Genomic DNA, 26978 nt, shown 5'->3' with positions numbered 1-26978 from the left:
TTAGCAGGATGTTATTTGAGAAGAATTTGTAAAATCGTGCCCTCGTGGATGCGCTTTTGCTACAGTCGGTCATAGAAGAAATAATTTTTTTTTGACGTTTCTGAGCAAATAGTATAAAATCGCTTCTAGTAGGATGCTATTTGAGAAGAATTTGTGAAAATCACGCCCTCGTGGGCGCTTTTGCTACAGTAGCATGTTTGGGCTGAGGCTATAAATTAGGCAGAAAATGTTCTCAAAATGCATAAGTCACAGCAGAAACAATTTAGAGAGGCTAAGAATGTTAGAGTTTCAAATATGAGTGAACGATGGTGAGGTTTGCCACACCGAGAATGGTGTTGTGTTTTTTGTCGGAGAATACGGTGCGACTGATTTTTAACCAGAACATAGATTTGACAAAACTTCGTAAAAGAATTAGGCGTAAAATTTTCGAAACGACGCCAATGAAAGTTCTGTCTATCACGTATCGATTTTGTTCTTCTGTTGATCCGATGACATATGACTCGTTCGACATAAAAGGTGCTCGCAGCTTGGAGGCAGTGGTGTAGACTCATCTTGCTAGTGGAGCACCTTATATTGAGTTATATGTACAATTTACATCGCCAATTGATGTACTTGCGACCGGTATTCAAGATGTATACACGACCCCTGGCCGACACTCGGTTAGCGGGTTACAAAATACAGAACAACCCATGTTCGGTAGCGGTGTCGAATGCACATCCCCCGCAAGACACTCTGTCGGTGGATGAGACATGTACGTCGGTGGCTCGATGTTTGATGCTAGAAATACGTACTGGGGAATGGCATCAAGTTCTAGTGGGTGGCAATCTACATCCAATTGGGGACGTTATCAAATGCCCAGAAGAAGGGATGACGTACTCCCTACGACGTCAACCAGTGAGGGGACCTCGTACGCTGCAGATGATTGTGGGTTGGAAGATGACTCCGATGTGGATCCACCTCGAGAGCCCGGGCTAGATGGTGCAGAAGTTAACTTATTTTCTGAACCGGTGCCTATTCCAACAGAACCTGAAGATGCTAAAAGAAGTTCAGATGAAGAAAAAAATCCACGATTCAGAGCATACTCACCTCCAGCCCACATGCATAATGTCGATCTGTCCGCAGATGATGCGTTAGAGTTTCCAGATCTACCACACCGGTTGCGTAATCGTACAAGTTCGGGGGTATATTCCGGTGAATTTGAAGTTGGTAATCAGTTTACCAACAAGGATAGTTTTATTGGTGCTTTGAAACAACATAGCATCAAAAATGGCGTTAACTACCACGTCGTTAAATCCAAATCTGATAAGCTTGAGGTGAAGTGTGCGGTCCAAGATGGCACATGTTCATGGAAATTTTACGCCTCGTTAAGGAAAAGGACAGGGTTGTGGGAGATTAAAAAGTACAAAGGTCCACATACATGTGCTGCAGGTATAGTATTGACGGTTTCTGAATAATACTTTTATTAAGCAATGTTGCATTATTTAATGTACTCGGTTTATAGGTGTTTCACAAGATCATCCCAAGATGGATTCAGCTATGTTAGCTAGCTTGATACTGCCCACGATAAAAGCAGATCCCAAGACTTCAGTGCCGGTGTTAATTGCCAACATCCGTAGCCAAATGAGGTACACACCCTCTTACCGCAAGGCTTGGATAGCTAAGCAAAAGGCGTTGGAGAAGATGCATAGTAGGTGGGACGCCTCATATAATAAAATATGGCAGTGGTGTCAAATGCTAGAGAGATACGTCTCAGGTGCCATCACAGACCTTGAAACGGAACATGCGTACTACAACAGCCGATTCCTACGTGGATGCCAAGTGTTCAAATGCCTGTTTTAAACTTTTAAGCAACGCCGAGACGCATTTCCATACTGCAAGCCGTTGGTACAAATTGACGGTACCTTTATGTTCGATAGGTATACTCATCGACTATTGCTTGCAGTTGCACAGGATGGCAGTGGGAGAATTCTTCCAATTGCATTTGCAATAACACCGGGGGAGTCGTCTGATGATTGGGATTTCTTTCTCTCTAGGTTAAGGTGGCATGTGTGCCCCCAACCTGATATCTGTGTTATTTCAGATTAGGCTGCCGGTATACTAGCTGCATTTGATCAACAAGGAAGCTTATGGCAGCGCACACACCATAGATATTGCCTAAGACACGTTGCTTCGAACTACTACAGGCAATATCCATCTAAGAGCGAACGACGACAAGTGACCAACATGGGTATTTAGTCTATATCTGTGTTATTTCGTTTGTCAATTTGAATTAGTTTTATTGGTAGAAGTGGTATAAATTATTCGCTATGATCTTATATTGGCAGGGTATGAAATAAATAAAGATCGTTTTCACGAGATGTTGGCAATTTTACGTTCAATTAATGGAGAAGGGGCGGGCTACCTTTGTAACATACGTTTCGAACAGTGGGCGCAATCATACGACGGCGGCCTACGATATGGCCATATGACGTCGAACCTGGCTGAATGCATCAATTCTGTTCTTAAAGGAACGCACCATCTACCGATAACATCGGTTGTTTGAGAGACATATTTTCATTCAGCGGCGCTATTTCCAAAGTGAGCAGCAAGTTATGCAGGCCAGATGCAGGGAGGACATGTATGGTGCAGTAAGGTAGTTTAAGAAATTAACAAGGCCAAGGCGAGGGCAAACACCATACACATAGTGTGTCACGATCGAGACAATTTATGGTTTCGCGTGACAGAGTTTGCAGACCGCACCAAGGTGTTGTTGGCGAGCAATATCGTGTACATTTACGAAATAAGACTTGTGACTGTAGGATATTTGATGCACTTCGTTATCCATACGCGCATGTTATTGCAGCTTGTCAGAATCTCCGTCTGGATCCGATGAGTTATGTAGACGAAGTGTATAAATTAGAAAACATGTACAACGTCTAGAGACACGTTTTCCCTCCGGTCCCAGATGAACGTAGGTGGTCGTCTGTATCTCTTGCTCCTTTTAAGCTGTTACCGGATAGAGAATTACGTCGCAAACCAAAGGGTCGACCTTGCTCGACTAGAATACGTAACAATATGGATATCCGAGAAACAGTCAGTCAAACGAAGTTGTGCGGATGGTGTAGGAATCCAGGCCATACAAGTCGATCATGCCCTAATCGCAATAGTTGAATGTAATTGTAAAAAAAATTAGGTTTGTGAAATTATTAATTGATAAATTGTATTAATGGTTAGTAAAAATTATCAAATTATATAAAATTATTAATTGTTGGTACCAGTCAAAATATTTTTCTAAATCTAACATTATGTGAATGTAAAATTATTAATTGATAAATTGTATTAATGATTAGTAAAATTATCAAATTATTAATTGTTAGTACCATGAAAAAACATTTTTCCAAATCTAACATTATGTGAAAGTAAAATTATTAATTTAGTTTAGGGTTTTTAATTAAATTAGGTTAGGGTTTTTAATTTAATTAGGTTAGGGTTTTTAAGTTAAGGGAGTTAGGGTTTTTAAGTTTAGGGTTTAGGGTTTTTAATTTAATTATGTTAGGGTTTTTAATTTAATTATGTTAGGGTTTTTAATTTAATTAGGTTAGGGTTTTTAAGTTTAGGGTTTAGGGTTTTTAATTAAATTAGGTTAGGGTTTTTAATTTAATTAGGTTAGGATTTTTAATTAAATTAGGTTAGGGTTTTTAAGTTTAGGGTTTAGGGTTTTTAATTAAATTAGGTTAAGGTTTTTAATTTAATTAGGTTAGGGTTTTTAAGTTAATTAGGTTAGAGATTTTAAGTTTAGGGTTTAGAGTTTTTAATTAAATTAGGTTAGGGTTTTTAATTTAATTAGGTTAGGGTTTTAAAGTTTAGGGTTTAGGGTTTTTAATTTTAATTAAATTAGATTAGGGTTTTTAAGTTTAGGGTTTAGAGTTTTTAATTAAATTAGGTTAAGGTTTTTAATTTAATTAGGTTAGGGTTTTTAAGTTAAGGGGTTAGGGTTTTTAAGTTTAGGGTTTAAGGTTTTTAATTAAATTAGGTTAGGGTTTTTAATTTAAGGGTATTAATGGTTAGTAGAATTCTCAAATAATATCAAAAATTTCTATTTTATTACATCAAATAAACTTCTATTTTATTACATCAAATAATATCAAAATATTCAAAATATTTGTACAAATAAATTTAAATACGGCAATCAATGTCTATGCCCGGGGGCTTCAATGCCACATAGCGGCCGTCGACGGTTACGCGTTGGATTCCTCATTTCTCTAGCTTTCGATGGCGGTTGTTGTTCCTTCTGTGGGGATTCTGGTTCTTCCGGTACGGCATCTGGTTGTCGGACTTGAGACGATGATCCACCTTCCAAGAATAGTGTATGTGGAGGTGTTGGCATCACGAACGGCGAAGGTGTTTGAAACCCATACGTTGGTAAGGATTGGTAAAAATGAGAGCTCCCCGACAGCCCCTCTTGTGATCCCTCGTGCGCCACTGGCCTATACATCGGCGGTCCACTCGGCTTAACAGGAAATGGAGTTGAACCGGGCATTTGGCTCCAACCTGCCATAGGACTCGGAAAAGGGTACATATAAGGGTTAGGATACATATAAGGGCTAGGAAACGCACCTGGCATCATCTAAAAAGGCGGATGCGTAGGTATTATCGGTTAAACTGCTGTGTCGGGTGACTGTGTCGGTGCTCTCGTTGGGCCTGGTGATTGCATGGCCGCTGTTGATAAGCTGGATGAATGTTTGGGCCTCGTTGAGGGGCTGCCTTCGTCGTCTTGTCGTCTTGGATTTAGAGGCCCGCGCCTTTCCCTTTCGACACGTATTTGCCGCTGCCTCTCCTCTAGCGTCAGTAAATACGGCTTGCCATGGATCCTAAACCATTGCATGTATTCTGGAACGCACGCTAACTCCGGAACGATGATTGGTTCTCGAGTAGGTATATATTCATATCGATCTTCCTACATTTCCATGTACTCAGACCAGTATCTCGTCCAATCTGTATTCAATTGCCGAAGGTCACTTTGTGTTGATCGTCAAACACCTCAAGATCCACGAAAATCGGTTGTCTACATCCAAACTATTGGAGCACTCTGTCTATCTGGTGCGGCTCCACGGTTGCGTAGTTGATCAACACGACTTTCACGTGCCAAGCTTGTGGATTTTGTAAGAACTCTTCCGGGATTACTGCCCGAATTGCCGGATCCTCGTATGGTGTCCATTGAAACTATATGAACATGATAGAAATATTAGTTATATACATAATACTAAATACTAAATACTAAATATCAATCGACTAGCGAATGTATGGAAATATCTATTTTATTTAAAACTTACTTGTGCTTCTGACCGTTGGTCCAATAGAAGCCGTATATCTTCAAGAGAGGACGGTAATCGAGCATGACTTGCCGGATGGTTCCACCTAATTAAATAAATTTTTAGCATACTTTTATTTTTTAAAATCTACATAATAATTGTAAAATCTAATATAAAATTTACCTTGTTATGAGTGGGAATGTATATGGGTGGTCCACTCGATGACGTATAAATGGAAAGCGAAACCGTGCCCACGACTGCAGTAGTGACAGGCAACCTCTGATTTTTGCTCTCCTCGGTCGCGTCGCCTCGCACATCTCCCGATATAACGTTGCCAAGACGGTAGACCCCAACTCAATTCACCGATTGCTCTAAAATCAACGAGTTTCAGTAGTCATCTTAGATGTACGCGGCTCCGTGACGTGTCAGGCATCAGATAACCTCCAATTAATTGAAGAATGTATGCCCGAGCATATCGGATTCTTTCAATTTCGGTTGAATTTTCATCCGGATCAGGGAATGTGTCACGTAACTAGCCCATCTCGATCTTTCCTCCCTTCATTTTCTCCGAAATAGTGCCCAAAAGCTCGTAGCACACCGCCCCCCAATCGCTAGATTGGGCAGACCCGGTGACTAGGCTCCCGTCCACCGACAATCCCAATTGCATACTGACATCTTTTAGAGTGATAGTGCACTCTCCACATGGAAGATGGAATGTGTGCGTCTTGGGTCTCCACCTCTCGATCAACGCACTGATTAGTTTCGGGTCCACCTTGCATCCCCGGCCTATCGTCGCCACGTGCCAAAAACCCGCTTCCCGCAGGTAGTTCTCTACCAACGGTGATGGAGGAGCATGCATATTCCGGATATTGCATTCTAATACCCGATCTACAGACTTTTATAACAAATAAAAAATTAATAATTTTCTAAAAATGCATAAATAAAAAATTCTTAAATAATATTTAAAAATTAAATTTAATACTTACCATTTTCATTTGTTCCACCAATATGTGATGCTTATTAAGACGAGTCAATTCTCCAGCCATTGCTGAAATCGTACAAATTTTTACAGTTTAAAAAAATTATTTAAAAAAAGAGAGTTAAGAGAAACTTAAGAGGAACTTAAGAGGAACTTAAGAGAATTTTTGAAGGAAATTGAGAGGAAATTTAAGAGAGGATTAGCTTGTGAAAAAAAAAAGGGTGGGGTATTTATAGTTTTTTTTACCGTTGGGGGGCAACGGTCAAATTTTTGACCGTTGGAGCACTGTTTACGTGCGGGTCAAGTCGCGGCCACGTCAGCGCGCTTTGCTGACGTGGACGCAATTTCCTGGCGACGTCAGCGCAATTTCCTGGCGCGTCCCTTGACATCGCGCTGATGTGGACGCGATTTACCGGAAAATGGACAATTCCGGTAAATAATTAAATAATGAGCCCATTTAAAAAAAGGGTTTTTTTTTTTAATGCCCAATTTTATCGTAAAGGCCTCATCTAGTTGGTCAAAGTTCAGCAACCAATCATGTGGCAGCTTTTGATTGATTGACATGCCATGTGCACAATTATAATCAAGTACCAGAATAGATAATGAAAACAAAAGTAAGGTAAAACGAACAAAATAAAAATTTATAGAGTGCTGAGTATTATTTTGCCAGTATCCATCCCTTAATTCTCATTGCCCATTGCCGGCTTATGAGTTGAAGGTCAACAATGCTGATCTTTTATCACTGCTCCTTTTTTTCTTCAAAGTTGTAACAAACGCTACATCATCATCAAAAACCCACTAAAGAACTTAAAGCTTAGCTTAAGGATAAGTTGTTGTGTTGGATCATGGAGTAAGCCCTATTTTTATCATCTACGCTTATGGATCGCTTACAAATATGGTTTTGGAGTCACAATTATTTATAGTACCACAAACATTTAAATCAATGGCCTTAAGCTACCGCAGGTTGAGTCTCACATCTGATCTCCATCCTTTTTTAACCATTGGAGATGCTGAATTTGACCCTGGCATTCCCTTCTATTTAGTCATTTGAATTCACTTACCCACGAAATCCATTAACCCTGCATCAAGCAAATGCACTTACCGGGTGTTGGAAGCCTGTGACAATTACATAGTAACTATGTTGCTGTACGTCTAGCTAGAAGAGGCTCTACAGACTACAGTCTTGGTCTTGGTCTCGGGCTCTGAGGCTCTTAGCTGTTGCTAATTTCAATGTTAAAGCTTCATTGTTGTTTATGTTGCTGCTTAGCATCAGTTGCCCTTAGAAACATCATTAGGCTTTGATTATGCAGGCACTACACCAAAACAGGCTTTTAGCGGCGCTTTTTTAGGCCTTTAAACGCCGCTAAAAGTATTTGCGGCGCTTTGAGAAGCGCCACCAAAAATGCCGCTAATGACAGCGTCGCTAACTTTAGCGGCGTTTTTATAAATAAACGCCGCTAAAGACCATGACCTTTAGCAGCGCTTTTCCAACAAACGCCGCTAAAGACCATGACCTTTAGCGGCGCTTTTCCCACAAACGCCACTAAAGACTAGGACCTTTAACGGCGCTTTTCCCACAAACGCCGCGAAAGACCAGGACCTTTAGCGGCGCTTTTTCCCACAAACGCCGCTATAAAATAGACCTTTAGCGGCGCTTTTTACACAAACGCCGTTAAAAATATATCTTCTAAAAAATAATTTTTTTTTAAATAATATTTATTTCTATGATAAATATTATATTATGTTTTAAGGATAAATAAAAATATTATTTAAATTAAATTTTTTACGAAAATTTTAACTTTAAAACTAAATATAAATATAAAAATTAATGAATTTAAATTTAGAATTTAAAATAATAAATTAATAACACAATTAAAATCTAAAAGTTAGACCACTTAAGTAAAAATAAAAAATTTAGAATCAAAACTAAAATAAATAATACATATGCAAGGTAATAAAATATACAATGCATTTTCTTAATCAAGTAAATCTTGGTAATAAAAGATATAATACATTTACTTAATCAAAGAAATCTTGTAATGAACTCAAAGCAATGACCCTTAGAGAAAAACTTTTGAGCATGGCTTCGAATTTGAACCGCAAATTTGGCTCCTACATGCTCTGCATGAAAATAAGAGTAACTTAATTTGTTCAAACCATAGTGAACATGGCAAAGATAAGTAAATCAGTTCAACTTTTTAAGATTGTTTTATAATGTTATAGTAAATTAGGTGTCTTATAATGTTATAATAAATTATTAAAAAATACATCTAAAAAAATATATCTCAACTTTTTAAGATTGTTTGTGGAATAAAAATATGTACACTACTGATATATCTACTCACTTAAGTCAATATAGGTGGAAAGTATTCATCAATATAAATTTAAAATATTAGAACATATCATGCTTAAATTCCAATTAAACCCTTAAGCCTATATTCTTAAATTCCAATTACCATCAACAATTGCAGAATCTCCTAATTAGCTTATTTGTAGAATATTTGAACATGATATTCCATAGTCAGAATACATATACATCAACAGCTTAAATCAAAGTATTAGAACATATCATGCTTAAAGATAATAATTAGATTTATCTAAAATCAAGCCCGATTTAACTAGTACTAAGTAAACCTATTTCAAGTTTTTTTTTCTGGGCAGCCCAATTTTTGGAAAAATTTAGAACAAACCTCAGGTAAGCATAAGTGAACATTATGGGATCCTTCCTGCCATGCAGAAAACATAAAACATTAGTTCAGAGAAGATATATACAATTAAAAATACAATAAATAATAAAACAGAAGAGTAATTTTACTATTGAAGTGTGATGAACTTGAAACTCAAAGCATACAGCACAAATAGTGATGCAAGAAACTCCTAATCAGAGTGTTTTACAAATGTTTTCACTTCTAGAACTTGTTAACACTTTGAGAAATATATAGGTGTTTGATTTACCCAACAGCTCTGCCCATGATGTATTTTTTTTTGCAACCAACGATTACTAGATTGTACAACATTCTGTCATCGTAAAGATTAGCGTCTCCTGATGAATATGTCCAGTCAAAAGATTAAAAAGGTTAGCATACTCAAGCAGTAGCTGTACATATGAAGATATTTAAAGAATGATCAACCACACACACACACACATGAAAAAACGAGAAGAACTTGGAATGTATTTAAGACCATTCCACCAGTAAACAAAAAAATTATTTGGAAGTGTCCACTCTCCACTTCATTGGTAAGGAAAGAGATTTTAATAGTCAGAAAATATTTTCATGATTGATAATAAAGAGTTTAAAGTTCGTTGAAAACAAACAAACAAACCACAACTTGTATTTGCTCACATTCAACTAGCTTGATATCAAGGATATGCTACCTTTAGTGAGTATATCAGCTTCTTTGCTATTTCGCTGCTCATGAACCTGACAAAGCATAACCAAACATGCAATGTACTAAATCCAGCATACAGAATAACCAGGCGGGGACCCGTTAATTCAAATAATTTACAGCCATAACACCTATATAAATTTCAGAAAGAAAATGTTCAACCACTAGTACACAGCTCATGAACAAGACTGTTAGAGTTGACCATGGTGTTAACCTTATCAAAACTATTTGTTTCTACTTTCTAGAGATTTTCTACATCAGAACATGAGAACCTTCTGTCACTTGTCGTTCAAGCAGTTCAACATTTGGCAAATTTAAATTTATATGACTATCACAAATATATCTCCCTGCATTTAACAAATTTAAATTTATATGACTATCACAAATCAAAGCTCAAAATTTTTAAATACTTATTTTAAATACGTGTAAAAAATTGGCTCACTCGTTTGAAACCGGGTTCCATACTCCCAAATAGCACAACCACCACCGGCGACTTGCTCCCAATAATGCAAATCAATCCTTTCCATATTATCAGTGCCGATGAAATAACCATTCCATTAGAATATTTCTCTCTGCAATAAAGAATATCGACGGAAACCTAGTTGTGCCATTAAACAGACATATAATTAGATTTTTACAGTTTTGTTTTTAGTGAGGGATAATACAAAAAGATTATGTAAAATATTTCTCTCTGCAATAAGCCATTCTAAGGGATTGGGGGAAACACTATACTAAGCTGGGGGCTCCGTATATAGAACAAGAATTTAACTAAGGGATTGAGTGAAACACTAGACTACACTCAGGGTTCCGGACATAGGAAGAACATAAATAAGAAGTTAGATTTCCCGCCTCCATTCAATCTGAAGATAAATCTAACCAGCTGCCTATCAAAATGATCATTTTGATACCTCTAATGCTTTGGTCACCTTCGGAATTTCAGCTTCATTCAACATTCCATCTGCCTTTAAAACAAACAAGATCAATTATCAATGACCTATTAATGAATAGTTTCAAGGGAAGAAATTCACAGACAAATATACATATTAACCATATATACAATTTCAAGCAATACTAGTCAAATAGAATCGATTTTTTGCTTGATTTCAAGAATTCAAACTCTATGGAATACGTAACACAAAGATGCATCCCTAGAGACTAGTCCTTTTAGGGTTGGTGGCTGCCTTTCATGACAATGATGTCTCTAAATTTCGAACTCGAGTTCGGGTGCAATGTGAATTAGCAGTGGAGATTCTTTTAAGTGCTATAAAACATTATACATATTTCCAGAATTAAGTAACAAATATAAACTCAGAAAGAAGTTCAAGACCCAGCATCATCCATTTGAAAAACATAACAATTCACCATTACTTAATAAAAAAACTAACAAAGCAATTTGAACTTTTACATAATTAAGTAGTAAAATAGAAGTTAGATCCCAAACTTATATCATCACTCAACCAAAACAATATTTCATTGCATCAAAAGAGGTACTTTGATAGTTCACTAATAAAAGAAGCCAGCTCTGAACAATGGTTCAATTTTCCTTTTGCCAGACCAAAATAACATAAACATTATAATAATTGAAAAAAAAGAACATACTTGGAAGTACATTCTGAGAGTGTCTGAAGGAGAAACAGGAACAGAAACAGACTCTTGTTCGGCGACAGTTGTTTCTTCTCGTTCTTGTTCAACAACAGTTGTTTCTTCTTCTTCTGCAGACTTGAGTTTCTAAGTACCGTAAAGAGTTTTACCGTTTTTGAAGGATAAGGTTAAGTTTTTGGAAGAAAAGGTGGAAACTTTGGTCTGAAAATGGATAGAATTTGGATAAAAGAAAAGGTTTTTGGGAGATTTAAAATGGGTTTTGGAGATTAAATGCAAAGGAGTTGAAAATGCTGAAATTGTTGCCATTTGGTCTTCAAAATTTGTGCTTTTGGATGAGAGAACTAAGAAAAAATTTGGGGGGAAATTTGGGGTTTTTTCGTTTTTGGGTTTTAGGGGGAAATTTGGGAAAAAATCAGCTCCAATTTTTTTTAAGTAAAATGAATTTTGTGGCGTTTTTATAAAAAACGCCACTAAAAATAAAATTAAATTTTTATTGAAAAATTTAATGCGTATTTGCGGCGTTTTTCATAAAAACGCCGCTATGGCTTACCTTTTGCAGCGTTTTTCTCATAAACGCCGCTAATGATTGACTTTTTCTTACAATTTTATATTTAATTATTATATAATTCATGTCAAATTTAAATAAATAAATTTTGAAAATTTAAGTAATATTTAAAAGAATTAGATAAATTTTAAATTTTTTATATAATTTTTTATGTAAGAAAACAAAAACAAAAACAAAAACAAAAAATTTTAAAATATGAAAAAAAAACTTTAAAAAACTATATTAATGATAATTTTAATAAATTAAAATTTATATTATCTCTTTTATTGTCAATCTGTTACATTAATTTGTTACATTAATTTATTTATGTATCAATTTGTTTTAAAATTTATATTTAAATATATCAAATGATTTAAACCATTTAATCTAAATTTAGATTAACTATTTTTAAATATAAAAACATTAATTAATTGTATAAAATTTTATCATTTAACAAATCTAAAGAAAACCTTAAATCCTAAACCATTTAATATGTATAAAATTGATCTATTATCTCTTATATAATTTAAACTATAATCATAATTTTAATATATTAAAATTAAAATTATCTCTTTTATAATTATATAAGAAATTATTTAATATATAAATTAAAAAACACCAATTAATCTTAACCCTGAATCATAAAACATAAACCTTAAACCCCTAACCCCTCTTTTACAATTATATAAAAACTTAATTAATATATGAATTAAAAAAATACTAATTAATCTAAACCTTAAACCTTAACCCGACCTCAAATCTTTAAACCTTAAATCACTAACTCTTAACCTCTAACCTCTAACCCCTAACCCCTAATCCCTAACTACTAACCCCTAAATCTTATTTAATATATAAATTAAAAACACTAATTAATCTAGACAGTAAATCCTAAATAGAGGTGCTCATGGGCCGGGCGGGTATGGGAGGGTTTGGGTAAAAATATAGGCCCGAAATATGGGCTTGGGCAAAAAAACGAGGCCCGTTTAGAAAATGGGCCGGGCCTCGGGCACCACTTTTTTGGCCCGGGCCCGGCCCGATTCAATAAATATATTTATTTTTTAATTTTAAAATATTTTTTACATACTTTTTTAAATTTTTTTAAAATTTTAAAATATTTTTAAAATATTTTTAAAATACTTTTTTTAATTTTTTAAAATTTTTAAAATAAAAATGGGTCGGGCCGGCCCGGGCCCGGGCATATGATTTTTTCCCCGGGCCGGGCCTGGGCAAAATCTTAGGCCCATATTTCGGGCCGGGCCGGGCTCGGGCCTAGGACCCGGGCCGAAATTTTTTTATGGACCCGGCCCGGCCCATGAGCACCTCTAATCCTAAACCCTAACCCAAATCCCTAACCCCTACACCTTATTCAATATAAATTAGAACACACTAATTAATCTAAACCCTAAACCCTAACCTGACACTGAATTCATAAACCTTAAACCCCTAACCCCTCTTTTACAATTATATAAAAACACAATTAATATAGAAATTAAAAAAATACTAATTAATCTAAACCTTAAACCTTAACCTAACCTCAAATCTTTAAACCCTACATCACTAATTCTTAACCTCTAATCTCTAACCACTAACCCCTAATCCATAACTACTAACCCCTAAATCTTATTTAATATATAAATTAAAAACACTAATTAATCTAGACCATAAACCCTAAACCCTAAACCCTAACCCAAATCCCTAACCCCTACACCTTATTCAATATAAATTAGAACACACTAATTAATCTAAACCCTAAACCCTAACCTGACACTGAATTCATAATCCTTAAAACACTAACTCTTAATCTATAATCCCTAACCCATAAATTACAACCCTTAAACCAGAATTCCTAATCCATAATCCCTAATCTCATAATCTATAAACATTAAAATTATAACTCCTAAACCGGCCTTAAATCCTAAATTAACCATATACCCTAAACCATATATATTAAACCCTAAACTATAATGATAATTATTTAAATATTTTAAATTTATACTATTGTATCTTTTACAATTTAAGTTTTATGATATTTTATTTTACTCATAATTTAATATATTTTTCTAGTAAAGTAGTTTAAATAAACTGTGATTGAAAAATAATAATAAATAGTTAGGAGTTAGGAATTCTCTTTAATAAAAACATTTTGTATTAAACAATATTATTTGTTATCATTTAAATGTAAATTAGACCAATATATAATAAATACAACGAAATATCAATTTTTTCAATTTATAATAAAAAAATAATTGAAACATTACTTGAGAATATATCAAAGAATGAGATAATCAAAAACGGGCATTAGCGGCGCTTCTTCAAAAACGCCGCTAAAGGCCCGAGCATTAGCGGCGCTTCCTCAAAAACGCCGCTAAAGGCCCGAGCATTAGCGGCGCTTCCTCAAAAACGCCGCTAAAGGCCCGAGCATTAGCGGCGCTTCCTCAAAAACGCCGCTAAAGGCTGAGCATTAGCGGCGCTTATTCAAAAACGCCGCTAAAGGCCCAAAAAACCCAAAAAATGGCGTCGTTGGGTTTAGGCTTTTTGCGGCGCTTTTCAAAAAACGCCGCTAATGCTTATTTTTAGCGGCGTTTTCCAAATAACACCGCTAATGCTTGACCTTTAGCGGCGTTTTTATAAAAGCGCCGCTAATGCTTGATTTTTAGTGGCGTTTTTTGCCCGAGCGCCGCTAAAAACGCCGCTAAAAGCCTGGTTTGGTGTAGTGAGGCATCCTTGAAAGTATCTTCAATCAAAATGGGAAGTAATTTGAGGAATAGTAACTACCTTCAAGCATAAAAAAATCTAATTACCATAAAAATTATAACTATACTCAATCATTTAAATTCACACGATAATTAAAACAAATATATATTGTTCTTAACTGAATCCGAATAATTTGGAAAGACGCAAATTCCATTCCCAGGGGATCAGTCAATTAGATAAAAAGAAACTCTAAAGTTGCTATCTTTCTTTCTTGGCTAGGGAAAAAAATGAACCTTTCCTTACTCTTGTTTCTTAAAATTGTAAATAGGAAAGGGGAGTGAAGCTTCCATTAGAGGCAAGTTTACAAGAATTATTTTTGTGGGATTTATAGGATTAACCCCATCTCAATCGTCCATGACAAATGTGGAAGAATATCACAAGCAGATAAGGGAAACAATTCTTGATTCATTTTCTATTCAACCAGGTAGATCTTACATTTCTACAAATTATTTACTTTCTTTTCTTCTGCTGCTCAAAAGGTATTTTAATGTAATTTATTTTATTGAATTGTGTCAATAATTTGTAAAATCCTCTTCCTTTTCTTGGTTAGTGTCTGATGCAATTGTGGTTGTTTCATTTGGAGATATGGGTACTTTTTGGGTTTAATTCTTTAATATTTAAAAAATAAAAAACCCTACGTTGGTATTTTCGTGAAATTCTTAACATCTGATCTAAATTAATGAAAAATGAAAGAATTTATTTCCCAAGTATTTCAAGTTTTTTGTATATGTTTCAGAGAAATGCAGACCCTATAATCTTAAGAAGGCTGTCGAAGATGAACCATAGCATCGCATATATGAAGCAAGGAATGACTTCTTTAGCTCAAGCTCCTCCTACAATGTCCATTGCTCGAACTCCACAGGTTCGTTCCATCAGCTTACAATTGTTAAAATCCTCAAAGGTGCCACATTTGCTCGCCATCCATCGCATCCACATCAGACGATACCCTTCTATTTGCTGCACAAAGTTACCTCCATGGGAACATTCACCACTCACATCGGCTCACACTGACAAATCTGGTAATAACTTCTTGGAAAACCCATCTGAATTGTTTGAAACCCTTCGTTCTGGGAATAGGGCTGAGGATCCAACAACTAAAGCTGATCATCTCACAGCTAGGACCGATCAGGCATTGGCAGCAGCACAGGCTCGATTGCCAATGTGGGTGTTTGGCCCTTGTCTTCTTCTCATTACAGGCATGGTTCCCACCCTATGGTTGCCAATATCCACTATATTCATTGGCCCAAATGTGGTCAGCCTTTTTTCCTTGATTGGACTCGATTGCATCTTCCATCTGGGTGCAACCCTTTTTCTCCTCATGGCTGATTACTGTGCCAAGACAGTGAACCTGAGACAAGTCTCCAACTCCAAGTCTCCTTCCAATTACCAGTTATGTAACCTAGGTGCAACTTTGGCTGGATTTTTGATCCCTCTGATGTTACTTCTTGCTTCCCAAAGGGGTTTCATGCAACCTCACCTGCCTTTCCTCCCATTTGCAGTTCTATTGGGTCCCTACACGCTGCTTTTGTCGGTTCAGGTGCTAACTGAGATGTTGACCTGGCATTGGAAGTCACCGGTTTGGTTGGTGACTCCGGTTGTGTACGAGGGCTACCGTGTGTTGCAACTGATGAGGGGATTGAAACTCGGGGCTGAAATCGATGCACCAGCATGGGTGATGCACTCAATCAGAGGCCTGGTCTGTTGGTGGATACTGGTTCTTGGTATGCAACTCATGAGGGTTGCTTGGTTTGTTGGTTTTACTGCTCGAGCTAGTCAACAACAGGTTTCTTCTTCTGATTCTGATGCTCAACACTAAATACCCACCAGTAAAATGTTAAAAACAAAATTTTGGGTTTTGATGGTATACGAATCAAATAAGACGTATGTACATGTTTATCATACATTCCTTACTAAAACTAGTGTTGTAAGAAATGTTATTTACATTGAATAGATTATTATAGGAAATGTTAGTATTTGTTTCATAAGTCTGATTCGACATAAACTTCCCGTAGATGTGTGAATAGGGTTTGATATAAGCTTGCCACCAATTTGTATATCACACGTCAGATGGAGTTCAAAAATTGAAACTTATTATGTTTAATCAGTGATTGTTTTTCAAATATATATTTTACTAATTTCTCTAAAATATTTAAATAATAATTAGAAATTTTATCACACAATTATAATTTAAAAATAATACTCGTGATTTATTTTTATTAAAATCTTATCACGAAATAATGAAAAGTATGCTTTATTTTTTAATTATATAATAAATAATTAAAAATATGATTTAGAACTTAAAAAAAATAGATTAAATTGTGAGTAAAATGAAATTTAAGCAAAAAACACATCAGATGAATAATACTAAATGAATACAATAGTTTATCGTTGTTAAACAATTGTTTTTCTTTATCAATCCTGAGTTGGTGCCACGCTCATTTGTGATACTAATTCAATCAACAACATTATTCATACTAGAAATTCTGTCACACTCGTATGCGTGTGAAAACTACACATTATTATTACTCAGGGCACGTTTGGTTCGCTGTATTGGAATAGAGGCGTAATAGCAAATCAATTGTTTGGTTGAATGTAATGGAATAGAAGCGTAAGTTGAACGGAATGGAGGTGTAATAGCATAATGGAAAAAACTAAAATGACTAGAATACCCTTAGCATAAATTTGCTTAGGTAAATGATTATTGTTATTGTTATTAAATTTTAATAAGATTATTAATATCAGTAATAAATAATTTAATCATTATTATTAAATATATTATAATTAAAATATATAATTTAATAAAATTCTTAATAATCAATATTCTTATATGAATTTATATACTCATTTCCTTTTAAATATTAATATACCACATTAACCGGTTTATATTTATATCAATGGCACAAAAATTTTGGGAGAAGATTTCTGAGGACTGCTTTTGTTTGCAAATAACATCATTCATTCTGTAGCATTCTGTGGGGAAAAAATTATGAATGAGCCTGCTTATTAATTGCCTTTTTTATTTTGTACTGAAGTAGTTGCCACTGGTTCAAAAGTCGATATATATGTAATATTATTAAAATATTATTTTTTATTTTAATTATTTAAAAATATTTTTAATTAATGCGGTATATATGAATATACACATTTAATTAGTTTTATTTTTAATAAATTTTTTCTAATTTATTCATTCAATTTTAATCACCTTACAATTTATTCATTGTATTATATCTACTGATCCAATTTTAATATATTGAATATTTGTTTTTTAATCAAGTTCTTTACTTGATTATATCTAATGTTCCAATTTTAAAAAATTCGATTAAAATTTTCGAACTACATCAACTTAAGAAATTCGATCCCAAATTCAAATTAAATATACCAATAAAAATCAAATTACTACATCACCACTTGCAAAATATAACTCTCCAAACATTACTATGGAGTAAACCCCAAAAAAAAAACAGAACATATATATGTCTTACAATTTTTCTTTAGTTTAGAAGGTTTGATAAGTTACCAAACCTCTTGAATTGCAACTACAGCTTCAGCTTGCCAACGATTTATGTCTGGAGCAAATCGGTAGCTAACAGTCCAATACCTACAAAATTCCACATAGAACATCAATTTACTGGAACAACAGTGGTCAGAATAATAATATATGACTTATGTAACTATTACAAAAGTAATGGTACTATGACTTGAGAACAATTCAGGGACAACAACAGTGGTCAGAATAAAGCATATATTGACAACGGTACTATGACTTGAGAACAATTCAGGGACAACATGAAACTGGAAAAAGATCATCAATACAAACTACTACAGCAGCAATACAATTTTTATTATAATTCCACCCAAAGTATATGGACGACATCCCATTGCCTCAGCACTAACATAGCACATTATTTTTCTTAATTGAACAATTGGGCAATAAACTGATTTAAACAAAAAAGTTGAGTTAGTAAAGGAAGATATGGCAGCTATTAAAAAAACATATCTTACATCTAGATCATACTTTTTAAAACAATCTTCACATAGTGCCCTATCATTTGTCCTCTTTGTTTTATTTATTTTCCACATTAGCATGTTGCATCAAAGCTGGACATTGACAACAAACTATGACCAAATCACAATAAAAAATTAATACTTAAGCCTGAATACCTTTGCAAACCACATAAATAAATGAAATGAACGAAAAAGGGCAGATACGAGGCAATATTTACAATCAAAATAAAGAAAGGTAGCATCAATCTCAACCCTAAGAAAGAAAGTATTTCTGCACACAAATAAATTTATATAGAAAGATTCTAAGATACTCACTTCCTTAAGCATTCATCATAAAAGCCATACACTTGAGTAATCTGCGTTTAAAACATGAAATCATTAACAAGACATGAAACAATAAAGACGATATAACTGGCAATGAAAAATGGAAAACATAAATGACGCACAAATAACATAGCATACCTGACGGCTCTCATGATTTCCCCTGAGAATTGTTATCCGTTGAGGGTAACGCACTTTGAGGGCTACCAAGAGCTGATCAAGAATCATCACAAGCAAATTAAGAGTTGCAACTATAAGAAAACACAATTAATTTAAATCAGTTAAGGTCATTGAAAAATCATTCATAGAATGAACAACAATATTTATAGCATTATTCCTGAGACTCCACCTCATCTAGACTACTTATGACAATAGCAAAGAAAAAAGAATCGATTATACATTATAATCCCTTTGTTGTAGTGATCAACCCACAAGTATGGTAGGATATGAAACCCAAACAACAGATAGAACTCCAACAGAAAAAATACAAATTTAAACTTTAAAGATGAAATTATTAAGAGGGGCAGCCATATGGTCCCTAGACCATAAAACAAACACGAAAAATATCCCCCCCAAAAAAATTCTAACAAAAAGAAGTAGAAAAAAACAATAAAAGAATGTAAAATTAAATAGATAATCAATCTCTGCAAGTAGCAAGACACTAATTTCATAGAACAAACAGAGAGCAATTTACACAATATAAATGGACTTAAGCAGGTTTGGCCAATAGCAGACAACTTTAGAAACAACATAAGTCATCCTTGAACAGCATAAATTAGGACATACAATGCTGCAAACAACCTCAGCACCCTTTGCAAACCTACCGAAGCTTTTAAGCAATGGTAATATCCAATGGTAATATCCTTGAACAACATAAATTCGTCTTCTTTCGTCTGAACTTTTAAGGCCTTAAAAAGCCAAAACTTAACTACTACACTCTACTCTTTAAGTAATGGTAATATCCAAAGGATACCTTTTACACCGAAGAATGTAGCTTCAGTCCACATTGCATCCGACGATTAGTTTCTACATCTAAACCTTTTATGGACTCATCAAAATGCAATGTCAAAATTAAAGTATTTTTCTTTTCAGTTTGCAATTGAAGAATAAAAAGTGTCAGTTTCTTGATTTTTACTTTAGGTGGAAAAGTATTACACATACGAATCTTCTGCTAAACCACAGTACAGCCAAACAATCAAATCGACAATTTAGCAAATTACAGGAATCAACAACAAAATAGAAAAAGAAAACTTCAAATTTAACATGATGTGATAAAAATCGAAATACCCAAATCCAGTTTCTCAATTTAATTTCAAACAGAAACCCCTACTATGTGAGATTAAGCAAATGGAAATTAGCAATTTAGCATAATCATACCACTCAGATGCAAGTTCATTTTTTGGCAACCGATTCATACATGATAATAACTTGCATGTGAACATTAGCAGTCTAACGTATGCATTCATGATAATATGAAGGTCAGGAAGCAAATTATTAGAGAGACAGAGAGCAAATCTGCAAAAATAAAATAATAATAAGGTTGTATCTTCCTTACCGGTTCCAATGGACAGAACACAGTTTCACCGATGGAGAGGAACGGAAAACATGAGATGGAGGCTGCTTTCTGATCGATGTTCGAAGTCCAGTTGTGACTCCAAAGAGAGGTAAGACAGAAAGGTAGAAGCGTGAATCGGTGGAGACAGAAAGGTAAGACAAAAAGGTGAGGAGAGTGGAGAAGAAAGGTAGAAGGAAGAAACAGAAGACGGTGGATTTTGGGTAAGACAGAAGCGTGAATCGGGAGGGTAAAACAGGGACCAAAACTCAATCAGGACCTAAATTGAGCACAAGGAAGGGATTAGAAATCGGTGGATTTTGGGGATTAGATCAGTAATGTAATAGACCCGTATTAGGCTAATACACCCAACCAAACAATGTATTGAGTGGGGCCCGCGATTAGGGGTGTAATGGCTATGCCAATACACCCAACTAAACATGGTGTCAGTGTATAATTTAATATATATTGTTACAACATAAATTACTAAATCATATTTCTTAATCAAATTTAAATAAGTTTAGAACAACAAGTAATTATTTGCTTAAACTAATTTAATTTGTTGGGTTAATTTTTCAACTTTTTCTACAACAACTACGAACTTTGTTCGAGCAAATGAATAAAACAATTTCATATTTTTAACATGCAATTTTTTTCCTTGAAATTTAACTCTAAAAGTCCTCTCCATGTCATTTTCATTTTTTAAGAAAATTCTGAAAATCAGACATGACTATACAAATAAGAAAAATACTTCTAATGACATTCATTTTACATGAAGACTCTGCCATTTAATCTGGAAAAGACGAGATGAAATAAAAAAAGTTTCAAATTGAAAGGTTATCACGAAATTCTGAATTTTTTTCAATTCGAGGATCATAATTCTTTTTATCAAATGACCCTAAATAAACCTAAATTTAAAAATCCTAACACTGCTGACATGGCACACCTATAGGGTACCAGTAAGAAATTCAACGTATTCCCAGAGAGTATAACATACTTATTGATAGTCTAGCCAAAACCATTCATACTAAGACCCCGTTCTCCTCTACTTTTCACACGAACTTTTGTAATAAAAAAGTCCTTTTTCTCTTAAAAGCAAAGAACGGCCATCATTTGGTCACAATTTTCACCAAATAAAAAGTACTTTTTAGCTGATGAAGAAATTAAAATAAGAGACTAGGCTTAACCCTTTTTGGGTCTACTTTATTTACTTTGTATCTTTCCTTCTTTCGAGTCCACATTATAATCAATATAACGAAAAGACAATTATCACCCTAAATGGAACCGCATGATATTGTAAAATATGGAACCGGAAGTCAAAGTCGAAAGTTTTAAGACTGCCAAACATCGCTGTCCTCCCACGTTCTTGCCTTTAAGGTCTCTCTCAAACACTAGTTCCCATTCGTCTCTTTCCTCCGTCGCCAGAGGACTAGAAAGCCCACCGCCACTCTCAAGGGCCGACGGAAGCGGCCTATATTTAATATCTCCAACTAACATCTCCGCGATCCACTCATGATGAGCACCGGCGAACTTCTCAGCATCGACCCTCAAGAGCTCCAATTTCCCTGTAAACATCTTCCAATGACTTTCCCTTTCCAAACATTTCCATTTCTGCGTTGTCAACTGTTTCCAATTCTAACATTTGTTGCTTATCCTGAATTAGTTGAACTGAGAAAGCAGATCTCCTGTTCTCTAAACTTGTCCAACAAGACCCACAGTTATGTAGCTTTTAAGGTAATTATGGTAAAATAAAGACACAAAGTATATTATAAACAAATAAAAAAACCTTCTTCCTTATCTGGGATTTTGTTGTAACCTAAGAATACTTAGATTCTTGATCTTCTACGTAATACTTAGATTCTTGATCTTCTACGTAATCTTTTTGTGTGTATGTGTTGTGGCTTTCGCAGGTCAAAACGACAAATCCAAAGAAGTACTGTGTAAGGCCCAACACTGGAGTTGTTCTGCCTGCCTCTACGGGCAACGTTATTGGTCTCTCTCTCTCTGCCACATAATTTGAGTTTAACTATCATTATTTTAGTTAATCATGTGTAATGTTTAATTTACGGAAGCAGTTACAATGCAAGCACAAAAGGAAGCACCTCCCGATATGCAATGCAAGGATAAATTTTTACTTCAGAGTGTGGTTGCTAGTCCCGGAACCGCAGCAAAGGATATAACTCCTGAGATGGTATTTGCTATGATATACTCTTTTGTATCAGATTTGAGAATTGGGTTTTGTGTTTTCTAATTGTTGGCTTTCGAATGTGTTAGTTTAATAAGGAATCTGGGAACCGTGTTGAGGAGTGCAAGTTGAGGGTTGTTTATCTTGCACCTCCTCAGCCTCCTTCCCCTGTTCAAGAAGGATCCGAGGAAGGCTCTTCATCTACGGCTTCAGTCTCAGACAACGGTAGCTTGAACGCTTCAGAATTTACATCTGTGAGTATTCATCGGGTTTTAGTGTTTTTCAGTCTGCTCCTTAACCAATGTTAATGAGTTTTGTTGTGGTTATATATTATTGTGCCTGCAGGTGCCAAGGGCTCATGTCAAGCAGCATCAACCTCAACACAACTCATCGGATGTAACTTCTCTTTCTCTTTCACTCTTGTTGGTACTGTTAGCTTTGGCATTGGAATCTTATCGGCTGTTGAAAGGAATATTTAACAATTTCTATATAAACCAGTGAAGTAAAGTGAATGCATATGATTGCGGTTTCGTTTCGTAATAAGCATAATCTAGGAAATGGTATATTAATTTTCAAATTATAAAGTTGAAGAATACACTTGATGATGCTGGTAATCATACTTGCACGATGCATCTTGAGGTGGAAATTTTCTTGACTCGTTTTTTCCTTCTATTTTCCCCCTAAATCACTTGTCATCAAACATGGTTCATTTAACATCACTTGTCATAGAGTTAAAGAATGTTTCTCAGCATACCCCTGTGTTGGGGTACTGGACTCTGATGTTGGGGGTACGCTAGCTTGTACATACCCATGTATGCCAATAAGTTTAGTAAAAACTTGTAGAAGAATTTTGTTCATTTTGAGTAAGATTACTGGGTTTGCCTTTCAAAAAATTGAACCTTTGGTGTTAACTTCTCAAATGCACTTGATGCGGCTCTATCACCTCGGTAGCTAATTCTGGCAATGTTCCTTTGTCACTGAAGCTATTCATTTTAAGTAGACTGATGCTTTGTTATGGCATTTTTATTCTGAAAAGTAGTCTTAATTACAGGCAAGGTCTCGCATTTCCAAGCTAGCCGAGGAAAAAAACGCTGCCATTCAGCAAAATAAAAGCCTTCAGCAAGAACTGGTAACTTACTCCTAATTTCCTAAGAGTTTCTTTCTGGGCACTTTGGAATATTTATTAAATATCTGTTGTCCTGAACAAAATAACTGGTACCCGCAAGGTTAAGGCATTGAGGACCAATTGCTAATATGTCAGATATAATAGTGCATCATCAATCATCCATGGTCACTGTCCAGCTATCAATAACTTAAAACTGTCTTCACGTTGAAATGGAGCATGAAAATCAGTCCCGAAAATGGGATTTAAAAAATTAGAACAATAGTAGAGAGAAACTGCTGCCGACAATTCTATCGATACAAGACCGACAGTGTTTATGTTAGTAGCTTAATTGCAGCCTCAAATTGAAATTTTAATTTGCAGGAACTCTTAAGACGCAAAGCCAGAAAAGGTCACACTGGTATTCCACTCATGTATGTAATACTTGTTGGCTTAATTGGCGTCATTTTGGGATACCTCTTGAAAAGAACATGAAGGTGAAAATTACCATTTTCTTTTCCGCCGGAAAAATGAAATGTAGGAGACTTTGAAGAAACAAATATTTGACCCATTGATTAAGTTGTAGCTCTTATTGAATGTATCACTTCACTACCGGTCTGTTTGTATGCTAGAAAACCATGTCCAATATGACAGGTAGAAGCAACTGTTGTTCATTGTATTAACTGGAATTAACTGGAATTCACAATTGTGGCCAGTAACTTGTTTAAGAACAATTCTGCAACTGCCATTTTACCCTTCAATTGTAGTGGACCGATTCAGGCTGAGTCGGCCTCAATTTGTCTTTTATACGTAAAAAATTGGTAAAAGATCGCAATTTAATTCCTAAATGGTTTTTTTTATTAATTATACATATTTTTATTGATATAATAATCATTTACCCTACAATATTTATACAAAATATATAAACATCGAGGGCTAAAATTGTTACTATACCAATTAAAATTATGTACAATTGATGAAAAATATTAACAGTGTAATTAATTGTCTTCAGTTACTTATTTTTTAATTTAACTGTGATTAAATTGTTCCAATCGCTTTTAAAGGTAATAGAGGAATTTTTACCTAAAAACTAATAGAAATTGGGTTAAAATATGCCATAAGTCTCTATACTCTTTACAAATTTGAAATTTAGTTTTTGTACTTTTATTTTTAGGAATTTAATTCATCTACTTATCAGATTTCAAAATTCAAGTTCATTATGTCATTTTTTTAGTTACATTGTCACCAAGTGAGTATTTTTTTTTTATTTGAAAATGTCACACCAATAAATTTAACAAAAAATTTAACAGTATTAACAATTGGAGTTGAATTTTAAAATCTAAAAAGAAGAGCGACTAAATCCTTAGACATAAAAGTACAAAGACTAAATTTCAAATTTGTGAAGACTATAAACACCTAGACATATTTTAACCTAGAAATTAATGTGTAAACAAGGTAATGATAATAAGACGAGGGATAAAACAATAGTTAGTCCATGAACTTGGTAGTATTTTTCCAATTTGGTCTTTGAACTTTTTTACTCATATTAGTCTCAGAATTTAATAACTTTTTTTTAATATGGTTATTGAAACTTAAATTTCTTTAAGGTGTGATTATATGATATTTTTTATTTTAAATTTAGAGGTTATGAGATGCATATATGATGAAATTGAAGCCCACACCTTACCTCTAAGGTGTTAGTTAAAGGTGGGACTTCAAGCCTGAGTGCCTACTTTTTAGTTTTGGTATAAAAAAAGGCAGAAACTCATGCAATGAAGGCGTTGTTTCTAAGCAGAATAACAAAGAAGGCAAAACCAAAAAGTGAGGACCAAAGAGAGAAGATATGGTGGGCAAGGGCAAGCATCTATGAAAGTTGAGTGAGATCAATGCCATGAAATTTATCTCATAAATAAAATATCAATCCTTAATTCTTTTAATACCGGACCCATTTGTTTTCCGAAAAGAAGGGGATCAGATGAACCAGAAAATGCAATGGTTATTGAATTACAGAATTAGGGTCTAGTTAGTGACCCACCCAGACCCAGTCTTGTTTTTGAACTTGGAAGAAGACAAAAGCTGGCAATTCTCTCACTATCTTTCTTCTTCAAACAATAACAACTGAATCCCCAGATCTGTACTCCTAGGAGCTTCCTTCTTCAACACTAAACTGCTTACTTCGATTTCTTAATGAAAAAGTTGTTCATCATTACACTTTCTTAGCAAAAAAATAAACACTATGTTCAATAAAAGGGTTTTTTTTTTTCTTCCTTCTAAATACTTTCTAATTCAATTACTTTTATTTCAATTTTCAAACATCTTTTAACTTTAACAATAATACTAAATTAGCTTAAGAAGATGCTTTTAGAGAGTGCATTCAATAACTCCTTTTCACCTTACATCAATGAAAAATATTATAGAACAAATTTATGACTGGTTTCTTGGGAAATTATTATAGGTATAACCGTACAGTTACGGTTAACTAATCGAATGAGGAGATGAAATCTTTTTGCCATGGTGTCAGATGAGATTATGATGATGATCAATGGTGTAGCGTCAGTCTCTGTTAGGAGTATAAGGAAGGCCTTAGCCATTTGTTAGTCTGTTATACTCAAGTTGTTATGCAGTTGATGAATTGTTAGCAGCAGTTAACTCATACAACACTTATATAAATACTTGTAATTGTACCTATTAAAATAATAATCAATTCGATTCCTCAGTTCAATTTTTGAATTACTTTCAGTATTACTAGATATTTTAGCATGGTATCAGTCGCCTAATCTTTGGAGACCTGCCATATTGTGCTCTCATGGCTACCACCGTTTCCACCGATTCAACCACTACTCCTTCATGCTGCTCGACGTTCACCAACACTCAGTTGATTAAGTCTTTTCCTCGCCACGACACTGTGAAGCTCAATGATAACAATTTCGTGTAGTGGCGACAGCACATTCATTTAATTACAGACGGTTAGAATTTGACTGGGTTTCTAGACGGCACATTACCTGCTCCGCCGAGGTTCGTGCAGTCGCCGGATGGTTCTTTGATGGCAAATTCAGAAGCCTCATCTTATGTTCAATAGGATAAGTTACTTACCTCTTGGCTTCTTTCTACTATTGGCTCATCTATTTTGTCTAGTTTCACAGATGCAAATACGGCGAATGATGTCTGGACCATCGCTACTCGCCTTTTTGCCCCGTTTCTGGTGCGAAGCTCTCTCGAATCCATCATGATCTTCTCTCGATCAAGAAAGGTGCGA

At 34.8% G+C, this 26978-nt stretch overlaps 3 protein-coding genes and 1 long non-coding RNA gene across 7 annotated transcripts; 2 read left to right on the top strand and 2 right to left on the bottom strand.

The window, feature by feature from the left end:
* Positions 1-8170: 8170 nt before the first annotated feature.
* LOC121219841 (signal peptidase complex catalytic subunit SEC11A) lies at positions 8171-11669 on the bottom strand. The gene is made up of 7 exons (XM_041098342.1): positions 11257-11669; positions 10566-10619; positions 10100-10255; positions 9647-9692; positions 9226-9313; positions 8961-8996; positions 8171-8391 (listed from the first exon to the last, which is right to left on the bottom strand). Exons 1-7 carry the CDS (start codon positions 11266-11268, stop codon positions 8331-8333), a joined length of 453 nt encoding a protein of 150 aa, XP_040954276.1. The 5' UTR covers positions 11269-11669; the 3' UTR covers positions 8171-8330.
* Positions 11670-14705: 3036 nt separating this feature from the next.
* Positions 14706-16656, top strand: LOC107900249 (uncharacterized). Of its 2 annotated transcripts, XM_041098341.1 has the most exons (3): positions 14706-14981; positions 15294-15576; positions 15673-16656. In XM_041098341.1, exons 2-3 carry the CDS (start codon positions 15333-15335, stop codon positions 16371-16373), a joined length of 945 nt encoding a protein of 314 aa, XP_040954275.1. In that variant the 5' UTR covers positions 14706-14981; positions 15294-15332; the 3' UTR covers positions 16374-16656. The 2 variants fall into 2 exon arrangements, with proteins under 2 accessions (XP_040954275.1, XP_016681418.2); XM_016825929.2 differs by having other exon boundaries at positions 15294-16656.
* Positions 16657-17900: 1244 nt separating this feature from the next.
* LOC107900250 (uncharacterized) lies at positions 17901-20863 on the bottom strand. 2 transcript variants are annotated; one of them, XR_001684850.2, is made up of 4 exons: positions 20439-20863; positions 19025-19134; positions 18878-18918; positions 17901-18155 (listed from the first exon to the last, which is right to left on the bottom strand). It is a non-coding gene; the product is annotated as an uncharacterized lncRNA (long non-coding RNA). The 2 variants fall into 2 exon arrangements; XR_001684851.2 differs by having other exon boundaries at positions 19025-19096.
* Positions 20864-21711: 848 nt separating this feature from the next.
* LOC107900835 (vesicle-associated protein 1-2) lies at positions 21712-24464 on the top strand. 2 transcript variants are annotated; one of them, XM_016826565.2, is made up of 8 exons: positions 21712-22002; positions 22099-22169; positions 22346-22427; positions 22511-22626; positions 22710-22874; positions 22966-23016; positions 23672-23749; positions 24107-24464. In XM_016826565.2, exons 1-8 carry the CDS (start codon positions 21948-21950, stop codon positions 24215-24217), a joined length of 729 nt encoding a protein of 242 aa, XP_016682054.1. In that variant the 5' UTR covers positions 21712-21947; the 3' UTR covers positions 24218-24464. The 2 variants fall into 2 exon arrangements, with proteins under 2 accessions (XP_016682054.1, XP_040954274.1); XM_041098340.1 differs by having other exon boundaries at positions 21747-22002; positions 22508-22626.
* Positions 24465-26978: the final 2514 nt, after the last annotated feature.

This window comes from Gossypium hirsutum, chromosome D08, assembly GCF_007990345.1.
Source record: "Gossypium hirsutum isolate 1008001.06 chromosome D08, Gossypium_hirsutum_v2.1, whole genome shotgun sequence".
NCBI classification, from domain to species: Eukaryota; Viridiplantae; Streptophyta; class Magnoliopsida; order Malvales; family Malvaceae; genus Gossypium; species Gossypium hirsutum.
This window is presented reverse-complemented; position numbering and strand designations above follow the sequence as displayed.